General features: G+C 31.5%; 1 protein-coding gene across 1 annotated transcript in view; it reads left to right on the forward strand.

Moving 5' to 3' along the window:
• RIMS2 (regulating synaptic membrane exocytosis 2) overlaps window positions 1-21441 on the forward strand; it is a 761226-nt gene that overhangs the window by 398366 nt on the left and 341419 nt on the right. The window contains exons 6-7 of the mRNA XM_051974462.1: window positions 17399-17466; window positions 19310-19429. Of these exons, the coding sequence (XP_051830422.1) occupies window positions 17399-17466; window positions 19310-19429 (188 nt within the window). The remainder of the gene's footprint in view (window positions 1-17398; window positions 17467-19309; window positions 19430-21441) is intronic.

The following is a 21441-nucleotide window of genomic DNA, read 5'->3' on the forward strand; positions in this document are numbered from 1 at the left end:
TAGTGTGAATCTTACTCTCATCAGAATTGGCTCTAAGAGAAATTATTAGACATATTCAGTTTACAGAGAAAATTCTCCCACCTCATTGAAAAGTGGGAGGGGAAAAGTGGAAAAGAGAAGGGGTAGGATAAATAGAAGGGAATAAAGAAATTGAAAGAGAAAGGTGTAAAAAAAGGGAAGGGATCTAAGGGGGTGGGAGAGATCCTAAAGAGGGAAGGCTGTCTGAGGCAAGTGGTGCTCATAAATTTAATACTGGGGAGGAGGGTAAGGGGTGGAAACAGAAAAGCATAATCTGGGATTAACAAGATGGCAGGAAATACAGAATTAGTAATCTTAACCATAAATGTGAATGTGGTAAACTCCCCTATAAAGTGGAGGCAGATAACAGACTGGATTAAAAGCCAGAATCCTACAATATGTTGTTTACAGGAAACACGCTTAAAACAGGGTGATACATACAGAGCAAAGGTAAAAGGTTGGAACAGAATCTACTATGCTTCAGGTGAAGTCAAAAAAGCAGGGATAGCTATCCTGATCTCAGATCAAGCAAAAGCAAAAATTGATCTAATTAAAAATGATAAGGAAGAGCACTATATCATGCTAAAGGGCAGCATAGATGTTGAAGCAATATCAATACTAAACCTATATGCACCAAGTAGTATAGCATCTAAATTTCTAAAAGAGAAGTTAAGAGAGCTGCAAGAAGAAATAAACAGCAAAACTGTAATAGTGGGAGATCTCAACCTTTCACTCTGAGAACTAGATAAATCAAATCAAAAAATAAATAAGAAAGAAGTTAAAGAGGCAAATAGAACACTAGAAAAGCTAAGTATGATAAATCTTTGGAGAAAACTAAATGGAAACAGAAAGGAGTACACTTTCTTCTCAGAAGTCCATGGAATTTATACAAAAATTGACCATATATTAGGACATAAAGACTTCAAATTCAAATGCAGAAAGGTAGAAATAGTAAATGCTTCCTTTTCAAATCATGATGCAATAAAAATTACATTCAATTAAAGCCAGGGGAAAATAGCTTAAAATGTAATTGGAAAGTAAATAATCTCATCCTAAAGAATGAATGGGTGAAACAGCAAATCACAGACACAATAATTTCACCCAAGAGAGTAGCAAAAATAATAATAGATGGCATACCAAAATGTGTGGGATGCAGCCAAAGTAGTAATAAAGGGAAATTTTATATCTCTAGAAGCCTACTTGCATAAAATAGAGAAAGAGAAAATCAATGAATTAGGCTTGCAACTAAAAAAAGCTAGAAAAAGAGCAAATTTAACCCCCCCAATCAAAAACTAAACTTAAAATTCTAAAAATAAAAAGAGAGATTAATAAAATTGAAAGTAAAAATCTATTGAAGTAATATATGAAACTAAGAGATGGTTCTATGAAAAAACCTAAGAAAATAGATAAACCCTTGGTAAATTTGATTAGAAAAAGGAAAGAGGAAAATCAAATTGTTAGTCTTAAAAATGAAAAGGGAGAACTTTCCAATAATGAAGAAGAAATTAGAGCAATAATTAGGAGTTACTGTGCCCAACTTTATGCCAATAAATTTGATAACGTAAATGAAATAGATGAATACCTTCAAAAATATAGCTTGCCCAGATTTACAGAAAAAGAAGTAAATTGGTTAAATAGTCCCATTAAAAAAAAAGAAATAGAACAAGCTATTAATCAACTTCCTAAGAAAAAATCCCTGGGACCAGATGAATTTATATGTGAATTCTATCAAACATTTAAAGAACAATTAACTCAAATGCTATATAAACTATTTGAAAAAATAGGGAATGAAGGAGTCCTACCAAATTCCTTTTATGACAAAAACATGGTATTGATACCTAAACCAGGTAGGACAAAAACAGAAAAAGAAAATTATAGACCAGTCTCGCTAATGGACATTGATGCAAAAATCTTAAATAAAATATTAGCAAAAAGATTACAGAAAATCATTCCTAGGATAATACACTATGACCAAGTAGGATTTATACCAGGAATGAAGGGCTGGTTCAATATTAAGAAAACTGTTAACATAATTGACTATATGAATAACCAAATTAACAAAAATCAGATGATCATCTCAATAGATGCAGAAAAAGCATTTTATAAAATCCAACACCCATTCCTATTAAAAACACTAGAGAACATAGGAATAAATGGACTTTTCCTTAAAATGCTCAGTAGCATCTATTTAAAATCACCGGTTAGCATCATATGTAATGATGATAAACTGGAACCATTCCCAGTAAAATCAGGAGTGAAACAAGGTTGCCCACTATCACTATTACTATTCAATAGCAATAAAAGATGAAAAAGAGATTAAAGGAATTAGAATAGGTAATGGGGAAACCAAATTATCACTCTTTGCAGATGCTATGATGGTATATTTAGAGAACCCCAGAGATTCTACTAAAAAGCTCTTAGAAATAATCCACAAGTTTAGCAAAGTTGCAGGATACAAAATAAATCCACATAAATCCTCAGCATTTTTATACATCAATAACAAAATCCAACAGTAGGCGATACAAAGAGAAATTCCATTTAAAATAACTGTCAATAGTATAAATTATTTGGGAATCTGTCTGCCAAGGGAAAGTCAGGAACTATATGAGCAAAACTATAAAACACTTTGCACACAAATAAAGTCAGATCTAAACAATTGGAAAAATATTAAGTGCTCTTGGATAGATTGAGCCAATATAATAAAGATGACAATACTCCTTAAACTAACCTATTTATTTAGTACTATACCAATCAGACTCCCAAGAAACTATTTCAATGACCTAGAAAAATAATAACAAAATTCATCTGGAAGAACAAAAGGTCAAGAATTTCAAGGGAACTAATGAAAAAAAAAATCAAATGAAGATGGCCTAGGTGTACCTGATCTAAAACCATATTATAAAGCAGCAGTCACCAAAACCATTTGGTATTTGCTAAGAAATAGACTAGTTGATCAGTGGAATAGGTTAGGTTCAAAAGACAAAATAATCAATAACCATAGCAATCTATTGTTTGACAAACCCAAAGACCCAACTTTTGGGATAAAAATGCACTAATTTGACAAAAACTGCTGGGAAAATTGGAAATTAGTATGGCAGAAACTAGGCATTGACCCACACTTAACACCATACACTAAGATGAGATCAAAATGGGTTCATGATCTAGGCATAAAGAATGGGATCATAAATAAATCAGAAGAACATAGGAGAGTTTACCTCTCAGACCTGTGGAGGAGGAAGGGATTTGTGACCAAAGAAGAACTAGAGATCATTATTGATCACAAAATAGAAAATTTTGATAATATTGAGTTAAAAGGCTTTTGTATAAACAAAACTAATACAGACAAGATTAGATGGGAAGCAATAACCTGGGAAAACATCTTTACAATTAAAGGTGCTGATAAAGGCTTCATTTCCAATATATATAGAGAATTGACTGAAATTTATAAGAAATCAAGCCATTATCCAATTGATAAATGGTCAAAGGATATGAACAGACAATTTTCAGATGATGAAATTGAAACTATTTCTACCCATATAAAAAGGTGTTCCGAATCATTATTGGTCAGAGAAATGCAAATTAAGACAACTCTGAGACACCACTACACACCTCTCAGATTGGCTAAGGTGACAGGAAAAGATAGTGATGAATGTTGGAGGGGATGTGGGGAAACTGGGACACTGATGCATTGTTGGTAGAGTTAGGTCGAACATCACTTCCAGTCTGATTTTGCCATAACCCGGCGGCGCTGCTGGCCATAGTTTGAGGACCCCTGCTTAAAAGGCTGCTCAAAAACCCAGAGGGCTTCCAAATCCCACGGATACTTTGAGTGAGGATCTTGTGGCCTGGGCTGCCCATTAGCAGGGTTGTGACTACAATTCCCAGTTCATCCGCATCTGCTGCTTCAACACTTGGCCCATTGCCACAGGGCTTTGAAATAGGTAGAGATGGTAAAGTGCTAAGGTGAACTCTAAGTTAAGAATTCCTGCACTAAAATACTAGGGAATCAGAGATAAAACACAGACCTTCTAATTCCCCCCTTTTTCCAATTCTGGAAATTTTAACTGTTTCATTTTTATTAGTTATCTGGATGTTTGTTGGGGAATGGAACTGGGGTGCTGTTTGTAGGCATTTGGAGAGTGCTGTGAGAATAGGTGTAGAACAAATGTGATATTGAGGTTTTTCGGTTAGTTGGATATGATGAACTCAGGTGGAATGTATCCTTTTCCGTCTTACAGTGGAAATAGCAGAATCAATTACTTTTTAGAAAGGGACTGTTACAATAAGATTTAGAGAAAAATATTTCTTGTACAAAAATATTCATTATGGATAATATACATACATACATGCAGTAACTGTATGAACAAAATGTCCTCCATTAGGACAGGAAAATAGATTTGTTTTATGGGAATTTTATTTCTATTCAAATTAATGGGAACTTGCAACATCAAATCAAGAGGTGATAGTATTCTTAAACTTGTTGTAGCTATTGGGAGAACATTAATTAAAAGGTACCTTGCATGCTTTTTTTTTTTTTTTTAATTGTACTGGTTACTGTTTTTCCCCCCCAATTAAAAAAAAATTCTAGTAGTTTCAATAAAATAGTAATTGTAAATCTTGTTCCCCTTTAGAACTGTTCTTTGATGTTTTGTTTGTAGCTAATGGCCCCATCCCTTCATTTTGGAATTTGAACATAATTGATCTAATTGAGCTATTCTGAGATGAAATATAATACAAAAGTTTACATTTTTACTCAAATTGATAACAGCCTCCCTTAAGTATAAAGCATCGTAATGTCTACAAAGCATTTTAAATCCATCATTAAATATATCAACTCTCCGATTTATTTGATTTTTCTAATAACTATAAGGTGTTTTTTTTTGGGGGGGGGGTTGTTTTTGTTTTTGTTTTTGCAAATAAGGAATTCCGCAGTAGTTAGTTAACTTTTCGGATATTACTCAGGTAGTAAGCATCTGACTGAGCCTAGCCTTAAAATGAGAAGAACTCAGGTTTTCTGATGCCAAATCAGGTTTACTTTTCCACTAGGCCGGGCTCTACCTCTGAACTACTATAAAGTAGCAGTTAGTTCAATATTCTATTTGTATGGCTACAGATAAAAGATCAAAGAATACCACTACCACCACCACACATGGCTAGCACAGAACTTTGCATATAATAGGTACAAAATAAATATGTGTTGAATTGAATGGAAATTTATATATGTTTTAATGTATGTCTGCCCACAAAAGTTGAAACAAAATTATTGAAAAAAAATTTGTAAATAGTTAGTGTATCTAAATTGGTCCAAATAATTTTAGGTGATTCCTCTTCCTTCTTTCTTCCCTGCCACCAAACAAGTACACAAACTTTAATCTTCAGGAGAAAAAAAAATTAACTCTATCAGTACTTCCTGGTTCATTTATTGTAAATAGGGTGGTTTTTAAGCTACTGATTGAGTAGCCTTACTTGGAAGTGTCCTTTAGAAGTCATTTTAGAATATAGGTTTAAGATGCAACAATGGGAATAGAGAATAGGGCTTAAACTAGTTTTATCATAGTCCCAAAGACACATGGATGATTAGTAATAAACAGTAATTTGTTGCTGGAAACATTATAACTTTTATATCATCAAATCTGAGGGTAGGCACAAAAAAATGAGCTACAAGTTTTGTACATTTTCCCAGAAGAAATATCTTCTGGAAGAATTCTACTAATATAAGGGCATTAAGAATATATATCAAATTTATTCTATTTCTATCATAATGAATTTTTGATAACTTGATTACTACATGTATAACAACACTCTGAAAACCTACAGTGAAATGATTATATTATAGCAACATAACAGAGCTTGTTTGATTTTAGTTCTAAGGAAAACAATATTAAAAAAAAACCTCATTCTCAAGTGAATTTATTCATAAACTCCAGAAGTTTTTAAGTAGATGGGTTATAAAGGTTGAATAATAATAAACATTGTATTCCCAAAGTTTTTTTTTTTTTTTTTTTTTTTGTAAATTATAACAGCTTATAAGTTTGCACTTTTCGGGTAATAAAAATTCTCTGATATGATCATTACACATACACACACACACATATAGATATTTCAAACTCTATTGAAAAGTTTTTTATTTTAAATCCCTTCTTACTGTTGATAAATTTGGTGTGTTCTTTTAACCATATTAATTTTCATCATGAAACATATATTCTCGCTCCCATCTTACACTAGTTATTTTTAAAGCATTCATGGCATGATGTTTGGGGAAATAATGAGGTTTTATTTTTATTTTTTGCTACTGTTTTGATAGTTTCCAAAACTAAGCTTGGGAATTAGAAAGACTATTTTCTTTCTTTAAAATATAATTGGAGTAAAAAGAAAAACATTTTTACTCTATTTGAATATTTTTCAATTCCAAAATTCTTATTCATGCAGCATACTTCACTTTCTAATTCTCATCTGGACTTCTTGGCCTAATAGCTGATACTAGAGACTTCTATGCAATTTCTGACCAAGAGGTCAATTATTGCTTAATAGCTTTTTAATAATATTACACCAATGGAAGCTATCAATTTTATATTTGTGATGATTTACTAAAATTTATTGTACTAAATTAAGGGCACTATAGTCGCAGGAGTCCTCAAACTTTTTAAATAGGGGACCAGTTCACTGTCCCTCAGACTGTTGGAGGGCTGGACTATAGTAAAAACAAAAAACTTTGTTTTGTGGGCCTTTAAATAAAGAAACTTCATAGCCTTGGGTGAGGAGGATAATTGTCCTCAGTGACCACATCTGGCCCGTGGGCCATAGTTTGAGGACCCCTGGATAGTTTCAATCTTGTCTATGAAAAAAACATTTCTAGAAATTTGCAGTTATAAATGCATTGGTAACATTGAATTAAATTTGTTTAGGAAAGTAACTGAAGGAAAGTTTTCATTATGAAAACATAACATTTAAATGTTTAATATAATGTTTGATAATGTAAATATTTTATCTAGAATTCTCCATAAAGTTACTTATAGAATTTCTTAATAATATTAACTTATAGAAATTCTTATATTATATTTTTTCAAATTTAGATCTTCATGTCATACGTCATTGAAGGCCAATTGCTTCCTGGATTCTTCATTAACTAAAAGGCAAACTTTAAACAAACAAACTGACCCCTATCTTTTTATTAACTGACCTTGTCATTGCAATGGTATAGGAGTTCTGGGTGAAGAAACTGTTTTTCCTAACCTATGTCTGCCAATTCTCTGAAATTTATAATCACTGAAAGCTACCTAGGGAATTAATATTAACATTGTTGTTTGTTCTTCATTCTCAAAGAGGACCATGACATCAGGAAGGTGATGTCATGACATGAACGCGAATTGGATTTAAGTGAGGGAGGCCTGTGTAAGATCACTTTCCCCTCCAGAGCCATCTGGGTCCAGTGGCAAGATACAGATCAAGATTACTAGACAGGGCCCAGGATGAAATTGGAGACCTTGACCTTTTTAAGCGAAGGTCTTCAATAGGTCTTAGTCTGACTGAGGCTGCACCCATTCACAGCTTGCTCATGATCCTACAACCAACTTGTGCCAAAGACAGGATTTGACTCCAGGTGTCTGTGATTCTGAGTCTAGTTCTTGACTATATTATGATGCTTCTCTTTCATTAAGGTTATTGAAAAGTATCAGCAAAGTAATCTTATACTTCACTGTATATGTTATATTTACGTGTTCGTACTTATGTTCTCACAGCATGCCTTTTAAATCCATTACATTTATAGTGTTGTTTAACATTTCGAATTACTATACTTAATTTGATTTATATGTTTAATATATCTATATGTTAAAATATATTAAACATATAAAATAAACTAAATATAGGAATGACTCAAAGTTTTCTTCCTCCTTCCTTTATCTCCCCCCTCCCCAAGACAGCAAGAAATCTGATATAGATGAAATATGTACAATCCCTTTAAACATATTTAAATATATTATAATGTACAAGAAAAATCAAAATGAAATAAAAAACCATGAGAAAGAAAACAAATAAAAGATGAAAATAGTATTCTTTGATCCAAATTCAGTCTCCATAGTTCTCTCTTGGATGCGGATGGCTTTTTCCATCACAAATCTATTAGAATAGCCCTGACTCAATGCATTCAGTCTATTTTCTGTCAGTTTTTTCCTAATGAAATAGTTTACATTTCTGTAGAAGGCTGAAACTCCAAAAAGATATGCTTGTATCAGACAACTGAACACTGCAGGCTAATTACCTATTTGATATGAGATAATGACTCTATTAGCATATATTTTTGGATAATAGCTCTTCTCATTGGTGCTTGCTGAATGTTTGGTGTTAAAATAATCTAAACAAGGATTAGGGGCTGGGGAGAAAAGGGAGAGAGAGAGACTGTAACTTGGTGGCAGGAGGAGGAGGAGGAAGTGGGAGGTTGGTGACTCCGGACTTCAGAATCCAGGATTCTACTTGCTTGTGTCCTTCACTTCTCCCTGTAAAGACCAAAGACTTTAATTTATCCTGATTCTGGCTGATCCTAAGGCCCTCCAGGGAGATAGCTTGTACATAACACATTTCATTCTATTTCTAAAATTCTTTTGATTTTGTTTGATTGTTTCTTGAGGTCTCACAGAGTCTTTAGCTCTTAATTGACCAATTATAACTTTTAAAGAGTAATTTTCTTCAGTGAGATTTTATAGTTTCTCTTTTTTCCCATTTGGCTAATTCTGCTTTTTAAGGAATTCTCATCAGTTGATTATTGTGCCTCCTTTACTGTTTGACATAGCTTAAGATGTTATTTTCTTCATTGTGTGTGTTTGTGTGTGTGTATGTATGTGTGTGCACATTCTTGACTCGTTCTTGATCATTTCATTGCATTAGTCTCATGTTTTACTCAATTTCCCCTCTTCTTTCTGATTTTTAAAATCTTTTTCATGCTATTCCAAGATTTTTTGGGGGGTTGAAATCATCATAATTACTTTAGAGACTTTGAATATAGTTCTTTTGATTTTGATGTCTTCATTTGAGTTATTTTCTTGATCTTTGTCACCATAGTACCTTTCTGTAGTCAAGTTCTTTGTTGTTGTTTGCTTTTTTCAGACTTTTAACTTTATATTAAAGTTTGGCTCTGCTCCCAGGGTGGAAATGGCACTGTTTTAAGCTTAAAGTTTTTGTACTGCTGTTTTCAAAGCTACTTCTGGGGTTTTATTCATTTTCAATTTTTCCCAGGAGTGGTATGGTCAGTGATCTGCTCACCTGTGTTCTAGTCTGTGAACTGCCACAAAATTCTTTTCTGCACTGTAACTATAACAAAAGTCCCTGATCTCTTATTGCTCTGTACTCTATTGTGATAATGCTCTTTCTCTTCTTGAGACTATGATCCAGAACTTTATATGGGCAGTGAAATAGAGTTCTATATTCACTTCCAGCAAAGAGTCCCCTGGAAACTCCTTCTGACCAGTTTTCTTATCCACTTACTATCTTTGGGCTGAGAGCTTAGAAGCTACCACTATCAATTCAGCTGTTCCCAAATCCTGCTACTGGTTTGCTTAGGGCATGTACTTTATGGATTGTGCTCTACTCTCACACAGTGAGACAGACTTTTACAGCTAATATTCTAAGTTGTTTTGGGTTGATAAATTATTTCTCTTCATCCTTTTGTTTGCTCTGATGCTCCAGAATTCAATTTGAAGCATTATTTTATAATTGTTTGGAGGGACATTTGGGAGAGTTCAGGTGAATCTCTTTTACTCAGCATTCTCTCTGCATAAAAGGTCTCTGCAAAGCATAAGTATCCTTGATATTTGTTGAGATGTGATGAGGATTAAAATATGGCAATGGAAGACTATACCTAATTCAATAGAAAATATTTGCATATAATGTTTAATAAATACTTCATTCATGAGATAAGAAAAAATAATCAGCTCTTCAGAGGAAAATTCTTTGTTTTCTTATAGGTTTTATTTTTCTACTAGGGAAAATGGTTCTTGCATTGGAAAACATGGAACAAAAATAATTACGAGGAGTTGGAAACTTATGTTAGCACCTAACTTTCTTTAATAAACCACCAGACCTGAAAAAAATACTTTCCAGGGTATTGAAAGAATTTGTGGACATTATTATTAAACATTCTCTTCAATTAAATCATTGTTAATGGGAAGGATTTCACAGACTGGATGGATATATATTTCCTTTTAAAAAGGGTAAGAAAGTTATCTTGACTTGATTTCCTAGTGAAAGTCTAATGAGCAGTATTAAAAGGGATAGTTTATGAGCACTTAGGAGGGAAATCAAGAAATCAGTATTTGTTCATCAAAAACAAGTTATGCATAACTCTAATTTTTCCTTTTTTTCAAAGATACTGGATTGCTGAATGATGAGAAAACCACAAATGTAGAATGCCTGAATTTCAGCAAGACAAATTTTATAAAATATCTTACAACATCTTTGTGGACAAAATATAGAAATGCAAACTTAATGATTTTAGAATTCAATTTCCAGTTTGTCAAAGACCAGCTCCAAAGAGCAATGATTAATATATTGATGTTATAACAGAAAAAGATATTGCCAGTGCTGTCATAGATCTCTGTGTTTGGTCCTGTTCTATTAAATAACTTAAATGAAGCCTTAAAAGCATACAGATTAAATTTGTAAATTATAGGATCCTGATCCGAAGTTAGTCTAACAGAAGAGAATAACAGACAGATCTAATAAAATGGCTTTAATAGTGATAAGGGCAAAGTCCTAAATTTGGAAAAGAAAAATTAACTATACATGGACAGATTTTGCTAGATCATGGTTCACAAAAATGATTTGGAAATTTTAATGCATTGCCAAATCAATATAGCTTAGCAATGTGACAAGGCTGCCCAAAGAGTTAGTGTAATTTCAGATTTTAAAATTTAAAATTTTAAAAATCATAACATTTAAAATAAAAGTTTTTTATCACACTTTTCTCTGTCATGGTTATATCACAAAGAGACTGATATGCTTTAATATGTCCAAGTCAGAATGATCTGGAGTTTGAATATGATAATAGGAGATAAAGAGTTTTGCTCTACTTTGCCCACTTCAGAAATAATCAGTTTATTGTACTTCACTTTGGGCACACAATTTTATGGAAGACACTCATAAGTTAGAAAGAATCTAGCATCAGGTGACTAGATGGTAAAAAACCTTGAGTATATGCCAAATGAATACTAATTTTTAGAATCTGGGCATATTAAAAGAAAACTTAAGGGAGTGTTCATAGCTGTCTTCAATAATTTGAAGGGTTTTAATATTAAAGGATTAAATTTGTTTTATCTGGTTCAATTATGGTTTTAGAAGCCAGAACTAGCACACTGGATAGAATTTGCAAAGTTATAGCTTTAGGCTTTGCATGAAGAAAACATTTCTCAACAAATAGTCACAGAAAAGTGGAATGAGGTGCCTTGGGAGATAATTGTTACATCTTATTAGAAGTCTTCAAGTAAAAGCTGACTAACTTTTCTCAAACTTTTGAGTGAAGTAGAATGTATTTCAGTTCTCTTTCAAATATGTGATTTTTGACTTAAAATTATGCTATACATGATAAAGATTAAAAGAAGAACTATCTTAAAAGGACATTGGAGTTTGTTTTGTTTACCTCTGGAGTACAAATCTAGAACTAGTTAATAAAAGAGATAAAAATGTGAACCAAATTGAATAAAGTGACAGGTTTTAAGGTCAATAAAAATAAAAATTAATAGAACAGTCTAAAATGAAATAGGCAGGTAGATTGTGCCAGGCCTAGAGTTAGGAAGACCTGACTTCAAATCCAGTTTTAGACACTTAGACCCATTGTGACCCTGAGCAAGTCACGTATCCCTGTTTGCCTCAGTTTCCTCACCTGTAAAATAGGCTGGAAAATGAAATAGTACACCATTCTAGTATATTTGTAAAGAAAACAGGGAGTTGAATATCAGTGAAATTACTGAACAACAACAACAAAAAAGAAATAGGTTGTGTTCAGAGGTATCTATTCATTAATGGAAGGAAAACTTAAAACAGAGGTTATATGAATATTTGTTGAGCACATTTTGCAGGAAATTCCTTTTCAGGTATGGGTTGCAATGGATGACTTCTGAAGTCCCTTTAACTGAGAGACACTATAATAAACACCACCAACAACAACAACAATAACAACAACACCTGTCTATTCTAGGACTAAGATGTAATAACAAGAAATAGAAAGAATTGTAAATAGAGAGATTGCTAAGATTCTAGCCTTCAAACTACAGAATAACTTTTTGTAGTTTGATTTCTATATTGCTTAGGAGTATCCTCATTTGCACATGAGTCTCCCCAATTAGATTAGTCTAGGTTCAAAATATGCTATGGTCTGCAAACACTCAAAAATTCTAGGTCATAAGCTCCATTGAATCATTTTTTTTGTTTGTTTTTTTAATTTTTTAATCAGTAGAGCTAGTTCAAAGTAAAATCAAAATGAAATAGCATAGGTTGCTATAAAATCTGGGAAGAAGTTATATCAGTAGTTTATATAGCATAATAATAAGCTTATAATATATTAGTGATCTGAATTAAATTAGTGATCTGCCATTAAAAGACAATTAGAAAAGGACTGTACTTTTTCATACTTATGGTTAGATTATAAACAGTATTTTGTGTTTTTAATAACATTCATATTTCTCAATATGCTCTGCCCTGTGTCCCCAGAAAACTCTCTTAAAAAAGAGTAAAAAAAGTTTATAAAACCAGTTCAACAAAATTAACTAATATATAAACTAAATTTTACATTGTATGCTATATTCTATACTCATAGCATCCTATTACTGCAAAGAAAGGAAGTGCATTTTTACATCTGTGATTTGGATCAAAGCTTGATTGGTCACTGTAATTTTTAAAATGACATTTCTACTGTGAGCTAATAGTTTTCAACAAACACAAATATTTCAGTATGCAAAGAACAAGAGATAGATATTAAAATTGTTAGTAGAGATTTAAAAAGTAAATGTTATATATATATGTATGTATGTATGTATGTATTCACACACAAATAGACAGTTATATCAATATATAAGAGACAGGTGAGAGTGAGGGCAAATGAAGGACGGAGGAGACAGTGTGGTATAGTGAATAGAGAGCAAGCCTCAAATAAGTCCTTATTCAATACTGCTTCTGTCACATATTGGCTGTATGGCTTTTAACCTCTTAGGTACTGAGACCATTCTTAAGCCATTACATTGCAGAAAAGTTGCTGACCTGTAGTGTTAGAGAGATTTTCTTAATCTAAGTGTTCTCTATAAAATAACAAATCCATTGTTGTTGTTTCCACTTAGATAGTTGTAGTCATTTTTATATATGTTTCCTGGTTATGCTTACTTGGTCTCTACTAGTTAATAAAGTTTTTTTCAGGTAAAACATGTTTTCCTATTAGCTATATTATGAAAGGAAACAGACAAAAATGAGAAAAATAAAGTTTTCTTAAAAATTTGCTTCCATATGCACTCAGAGTTTGTCAGTTCTCTGGAGTTGGATAATATTTTTTATCATGGGTCTTTGTGATTGTCTTTGATTATTGTCTTGATCAGAATAACTAAGGCTTTCATAGTGGATTATTATTAAAATATTGATATTACTTACTTTGTAAAGTGTTCGTCTGGCTCTGGTAACTTCACTTTGCATTAGTTCATATAGATCTTTCCAGGTTTTTTTTTTTTTTTTTTCCTGAAACCGTCCTGTTTGTCATTTCTTATAGTACAATAACATTCCCTCATAAACATAAAACTCAACTTGTTCAGCCATTCCCCAACTGATGCAAATCCCATCAATAACCAGTTCCTTGGCATCATAAAAAGAGCTGTTATCTTTTTGAACAAATAGGTTCTTTCTACCTTTCTCAAAAACGTTTTCTAAATGCTTTTTTGTAATTTATTACAGTTATTATTTTTAAAGCTTAATAATATTCCATTCTATCTACAAGCCTTGATTTTAAAGCCATTCCTATATAAGAGTAAACTTTGTTTCCAGTTCTTTGCTGTTATAAAAAAGCACTTCTATAATTATCAATATGAAAAAATCAGAGAATTATGTATAATAAGAACTGATGGACAGTGAATTAAGGAGAACTATGGAAACTATACATGTATGTATATGTTAGTGTGTATATGTGTGTGTGTGTATACACATACAAATTTATCTATACTGGATTACAACAATATAAATGTAAAATAACAAAAATTAAAGTGAATGGTTTACAATTATACTGACTATGATTATATCTGAATAAGAGCTGAATAAATGCAGCCTCTTCCTTCTTTGGAGAAGTGAGAGATTATGAGTGAGGAATAACATATATTATTAATATCCACTGATATGCTTAGTTTTCTAAACTACTTTCTCCCCCCCCCCCCTTTTTTTTTTTTTTGGTAGTAAGGGAAGTCTTGCTTGATATGGAAGGAGCTACATACACATATGATATGCACACGTATCAATATATGTGCATATGTATACATAGGTGTATGTACACTTGCATGTGTTAGATGTGTATACACAAATACACACATACATGCAAACACAGACCATCCTATTCTGTTACAGTTTAGAAGCTCTCTGGATACATTTGGAGGCTACACATGGAGAGACCACGAGTAGCTAGGATACTTGCATAGAAGTGCAAATCGTAACTCGAACTTCAAGGCTATCACTGTTTTCTGATCTTGGCATTGTGCTTCTTCTGTTGGGACTGTCTTGTTGGTTTATGCTGAGGTTTGCTTCTATTTGTTGATTCTAAGTTAACTGCTAGGCATGTTTCCCCTGGAACCAACCTTTGGTCAGTAAACTTCTGTTTCTAGATTCTGACTTGAATCGGGAGTGCTTAGGTGGGGAGTTATCTCTCTCTCCCTCTAAGAGGAAGGATGGGTTTAACCATTAGCATGGATCCCAGAGACTCTGAAGTTCTGCTCCTTTTGGAGAGGCAAACATTTTAAATATCTAATTTCAGTTAGGAAAACCCGTTTTCTTTTTCTAGGAGGTCTCTTAGTTCATAATACAACATTTCTATTAATATATATTTTTTCTTTTTTTGGGGGGGGAGAGATTCTTAGAACACAGAATAGTCAGACATCTAAGTAATGCTTAGACACATGTATTATATCTTTCAAGCAAAATTATGCCTGGAGTTTCACACTCAATTCTTTGTTTCAAACTCTGGTCTATTTTTCATGTATGTGGTCAGCAACAAGCCATCCAGGCTTTGTTCCGCATTTTACTTGCTCCCTATCTCTAACAATCTAGTTTCTTCTAAAACTGCTAACTCATGTTTCCATGCCTACATAATCCACAGTCCCCTAAATGTAGCTTCCAAATTTAAATCAAAGTCACAGCCAAAATAATCCTTGTAAAGACATAAAATCAAAAAATTTTAATATATGTATCTGTCTGTTCAAAGTTACCATAGACATTTCAAATTGGGAAGAAAAAAAAAGAAAGCCTTTGTATTTGAAGCCTCAGGAGCAATTGCTGGCTCTGTTACTTTATTTATTAGCTTTGTAACACTGTATAAGGCAATTCAGCTCATATTGTTTCTGCACTGATATAATAGTTACAATATACTGTATACAAAGTTGTTCTGAGGATTAAAAGAAAAAGGCAACTATATGAATATCATGTTTCACTATATTTTTTTGCCTGTTAATTTTTGAAATAACGTAAAATGGAAATTTTTAGAATTCCTTATGATGAAAATCTATAACTTTCATATTTATGTATAATGTGATATTTTAATTTTTAAACAAATTTAATGGCACCACTAATTCAAATAAACAAACACACTAAATATATAATTTTCAAAGAAATTCTTAGCATTTTAATTATTTATAACCTACAAAATAAACTATTTTCTAAATTTTGGGATTTTGGGAAGCTACTTATATGATCTTAAAATAACTGATCTAAAAGTCCATCAGTTACAGAGAACATTTGTTATAGCCAAGTAAGTTGGCTTATATAATTTCAATAGAAATATTAAAGGAGAAATAGTCACACTAAAGTTACATTTATGCTACAGAATTGATTATTGTTTTTATCTTTGTCTTTTTTATTATGTACTTTTTCTGTTGTCTGTTGCAAGAAATATAAAGAAAAAAAAGCAAAATTCAACTTCTTTCATAATAAAAACTATCCTCTTTCAGTTATGTAAACTAAATAAGTCCAGGCCCCTGAAATGTACAGTACATAGATCTTTATTTTCTTCTGCTTATAATAAGGCAATATGATTGAGGGGAGAGGAAGTAGAAGACTATAATTTTCACTGAATTTACTCATGCTTCCTTATTCTAGACAATTCCTATCCAAATGTATGGTATTCTATTTTTCCATTCAAAAGTTAAAGAAGTGGGGTTTATGTGCACATGTTGTAATTTTTCTATGATAGAAGTATTAAATATTGCATTCATTTAATACTGAAGAAGCAAGAAAAAAGCCAAATACTTTTTTCTTAAATCTGAGAGTGAAGGTGCAAATATGGAGACAATCATTAAAAAATGCCTGCATTTTAAGTAAAAATAAATTTAAAATAAAATCTATAATATAAGTATTTCTTTTTAAGCTTATGATTATATAAATTCTCTAGAATATATAATTTAAATATAACTTAAAGTTAAAGTTTTTATGACATATGAATAAAAATTCTCTCTTATAGAGAAAATATTGAAATATACCATACCAACTGCTCAGCAGATCCATATTTTAAGTTCACTTAAAGTTTTCCAACAAGAACTGATTAATCTAGATATATGACTGAATTTCACAATTTATCTTTCTTTTTATTAATTCTTTCTCTTTTTTAACCATCTACCTAATCTCCTGACATGGTTTTCAATATTATAATAACTAAAATTATAAAATGGTTTAACATTTTGATTACTCAAAGATTTTGTCATTGGTAAGCCATTATTTAATACCAAAATGGTTTGTAATAACCTCTGAAATATAAAATTACTTTGGTTAGCATGAAAAATATCTTAAATAATAAGCTAAAATATTTTCCTTTCCCTTTCTCAAAGCATCTAGTATGTGTAGTTTTAGTCTACTTATGATTATTCTTATTTTTAAATTCATTATATGCATATGTTACATATACATGACAATTTCTTTTTTAAAAATTTACATGTATAGTACACTGTTCTGACTTGATCAAAGACATACATACATCATAGCTTACTTTTCATGTATTACATCCCTCTATAGTCTTAGCTTTCTCTTGGTAGCTACAGAGTGCTACAGAGAAAGGGTCTAAAATCAGATAGTATTACATGAACTTAAAATGTTTATTATGTCTTTGTCTGTCCTTTCACCTTTTCCTTTACTGCACTCTCTTGTCTGTCTGATCTCACAGGAGACATGGATTACAACTGGTTGGACCATACGTCTTGGCATAGCAGTGAGGCATCCCCAATGTCTTTGGTGAGACATGTGGAGCCTTACCATTTGTTTCCTTTATCATTTCATTTTTCCTTTGTTTTATTTACACCTTTGCATGTTTTCTTTTTTGTTTCCTTTTTTTATCCCACACCTTTTAGGGGACAGTCAAAAGGGAAAAAGAAAAACTAGTGAGCAGGCAGTTTTGTCGGACTCTAACACCAGGTCTGAGAGACAAAAGAAAATGGTGTCCTTTGGTGGCCACTCTTTGGAAGAGGACTTGGAATGGTCTGAGCCTCAGATTAAGGACTCTGGGGTAGATACGTGTAGTAGCACGACTCTAAACGAGGAGCATAGCCATAGCGATAAGGTACTGACTGAGATTGTGGAGCCTGCCTTTTAACTTGCTCATTTTGGTCTTCGTTTGCTCTCTGTCACTCATTAAAACAGTACATAACATAAAAAATGGGGTGTTTTCAGAGACAATGTAGTATTTTTTAAGGTGCAGAAAAGAAAAACAAAACCAAAAACTCCTGCTTGCTTGGCTGTTTTTTTTTTTTTTCTTCCCATGGTTTGGCAGCACAAGAACCAAAACAAAACAAAACAAACAAAACAAAACAAAACAAACAAAACAGGAACAAAAGGATGGTTTTATGGTCTAATTGAATGAAAGGAATTTGTATGGTTACTATAACCTACAAAGTAAATAAAAAGTTTTGATTGGCTTATTTAATTATGTATAATGTTGCTTGGGATAAATTTAAATTATTAATAGTTTTGAATCCCAGGTAAAAGAGAAATTTGCATTAAAAAGTTGTTTTTCTTTTTTCCCTTTCACTGTCATTTTGTTCTTTTATTTAACTGCCATAGCATTTTTTTTTTTTTTTTGTGCAGCCTTATTTAGTGCTAGAAACCATTGCTACCTGCTTTGGTATTTGTTATTTTTGCTTTTAGAGTTGATAGGAATTGGTCTATCATCTTTAACATATGTATGTAATTGTTTGGAACCTGTTTTTTGCCTTCTGATTTTGCATGAATATGAGCATGAACCTTTTGGATAATTGTGAAATTAATATGACTGCACAAAGCACCTGATTCACTATTCATCATGTAATCTATAATGGTAGAGGACATTATTCATAAAGTTCTAGCAGAAGGGAAATAAATTAATTACTGATGTTTTGAAGATCAGTTAACACTTTCAGGACATTCTTGAATGAATTGGATAGGCAATATACCAATTAGATCTAGAGATCTAAAGAAATCAGTTTATTTTCAAAAAAATTCAAAATCTTACTAATTAAATTTGATTCAATTATTTTCTATGCCAATGAAAATAGAAATTTGTACAGGGTATTGTTTTTATATAGTCATAGTATTTGAACCTAGAAAGACATTTTTGCCCTTAACATTTGTTTGAATTATAATATTTTCTTAAGAATGATTTGTAATTTTATGAATTTGCCCTTTTACTTGTAAAATAACAAGGCCATTTATATTTTTAAAAATTTTGTTACATGAGATAAAACTCATGTATTTATAGCAACTTTAATTTCTTAGAAGTTTGCCATTTTTGCTTTGTGAATTTTGACCTTGTTTACATCTAATTGAACCACATTATATACATATGTGTAATGTACATATAGATATATGTATTTATTTAATATTTTAAATATAGTATCCTACATCAGATACACAGAATCAGGAAACATTGAGATTTTATTCTGATGCAATCTTTAAATAAATTGAAGGTTGTGGCAAATTTTTAATTATTATTTTTAAGGTATTTGTGCACTCATAAGGCTTTTATGACATTCTAAAATTTAGTAAGCATTAAATGTGAACCTTCATCTTGAAATAATTTTAACATTTTAATGCATTATTTTAGCACCCTGTTACTTGGCAGCCATCCAAAGATGGAGACCGTTTGATTGGTTGTATTTTATTAAACAAGCGCTTGAAAGATGGAAGTGTCCCCAGAGATTCAGGAGCAATGCTTGGATTGAAGGTTAGTAATAAAAAAATACAATTATTTTAATGAGATGCTCCTTTCTCATGAGATGCCACTTTTCTTTCATTGTATTAGTGGGAAAATAAACGATGTCAGTTTGGTTGTTTTATTTTCTTTGTTTTAAGTAGTTTATAAGTATTTGTTCAAAATTTCTTTTTACCAGAAATAGTTTTTAAAAGTTCCATGCCTTTAAGTCTCACTTAAATATTATTAATGTACTTCAACTTTTAAAAATGTGTTTTACATTAAAAGTGAATAAGTTAATTCTTTTTGATATAAGTTGTTCACTCAAGTCTGAATATTTTGGTGACATATACTTTAATGTATTGATACATTAATATAATTTTGAAAAAAAATTGTTTTATATTTTGTTTCTTTAATTCATATGCTTTTTACTTCATACAGAGCTCAAATTTAGTTTCAGTTTTGGTCAATTTAGTTTAGTTTATATCAATTGCAAAAAATATTATATAACTCCTTTTAAGCATTTTATTGTTTATATTACTGTAAAAACTAATAAAGCAACAAAATTAAAATACATATATGTACATACATAACCTTAAGTTTCACATTAAGTTTGAAAACATTACATGATATTTGTCATTTCTATTTTCTTTGCAAGTATTCATGGTCATTTGGAAATGTATTTTTCTTTCATCACTGTACATTAAAAAATAACAAACATTTGTAAGAAGTAATTCTTTCTGAAACATATATTGCTGTTCATTTAAGTAAACGTTTCATTTACTTGAATTAAATAAAACGTTTATAATATTTTGTTCTTTATTGAAAATATTTAAAATATGTGCAACTTTGGGGAAATAATAATTTATTTCTAGGGTGTTTGATTTCAGTAGTGGGACTGATATATGTGAGCATTTGACATTGGGCAGACATAAACATGAGGGCAAAAGGTAAACCATTCTCGTTATTCTCTTATTCTGTGACAGTCTAGGAGCTCTCTGGACAGACTTGGAAGAAATCTTGTAAGCAAGTTGTTAGTGGCATTAAACTAGAGAGTCTTAATGGTGATTATGAATTGGCATATTAAAGAGTGTCAGAATCTCACAGATGTTGATGGTTGTTCGAAGACCCTTAAGAAATGCCTTGGAACATCAATAGAGTGCTGTGATTTAAAAAGAATGAATGGGAATTAGATTAAGTGTTTGTACAAATTCTGCACATTAAGATTGGTATCATATCTATTTTCTTGTGGCTCCTTATAACTTCTATGTGTGGAGCCAAAAGCAATACTTAACAACAGTAATAACTATAACTAGCATTTACATAGCACTTTAAGAATTGCCAAGCACTATACAAATAATTCACTTTATCTTCACAACAACTTGGGAGGCAGGTACTATTTTTATTTTTGTAGATAAGAAAATAGTTGCAGATGGAGAAGTAATTTTCCTAGAATCATATAACTAGTGAGTGGCTGAGAGAGGATTTGAACTCTGGTTTTCCTTACTCCAGGTTAATACTTTATCTGTTTTGCCATTTAACCCCCCCCCCCCCATCTCTGCAAATATAAGACATAATTTATTAGTATTTCTTCTAATTTTTATTGGTAATCATTAGTATCATCACAGGTAGTTATTATACTGTGAATATGAGAATAGTGCTCTCTGTAAAGTCCTTTTCTTATCTTTCTGTGGGCTATAGGATCATTATTGGAACTTCCTGGGATGATACTGACTCAGGATCATCTTAGGTATTTCCTTCCTTTAAAAGTAGAGCACATCTTTTGGGAAAATCTACTTTATGTAAATGGATGAAAATAATAGAAATACTGGATTTTAAAAATAATGTTTCCTTTAGATAAAATTACATTATAAAGGCTTATTAGTTGTTCAATTGTCCAATTATATCTGACTTTTTTTTTTAAATCTATTTTTGAGGTATTCTTAGCAAAGATACTGGCATGACTAGCATGCATTTCCTTTTCACAGATGAATTAAGACAAGATTAAGTAATTTCCAGTAAATTTCTGACACTAAATTTGAACT

This window comes from Antechinus flavipes, chromosome 1 (genome assembly GCF_016432865.1).
Source record: "Antechinus flavipes isolate AdamAnt ecotype Samford, QLD, Australia chromosome 1, AdamAnt_v2, whole genome shotgun sequence".
Taxonomy (NCBI): Eukaryota; Metazoa; Chordata; class Mammalia; order Dasyuromorphia; family Dasyuridae; genus Antechinus; species Antechinus flavipes.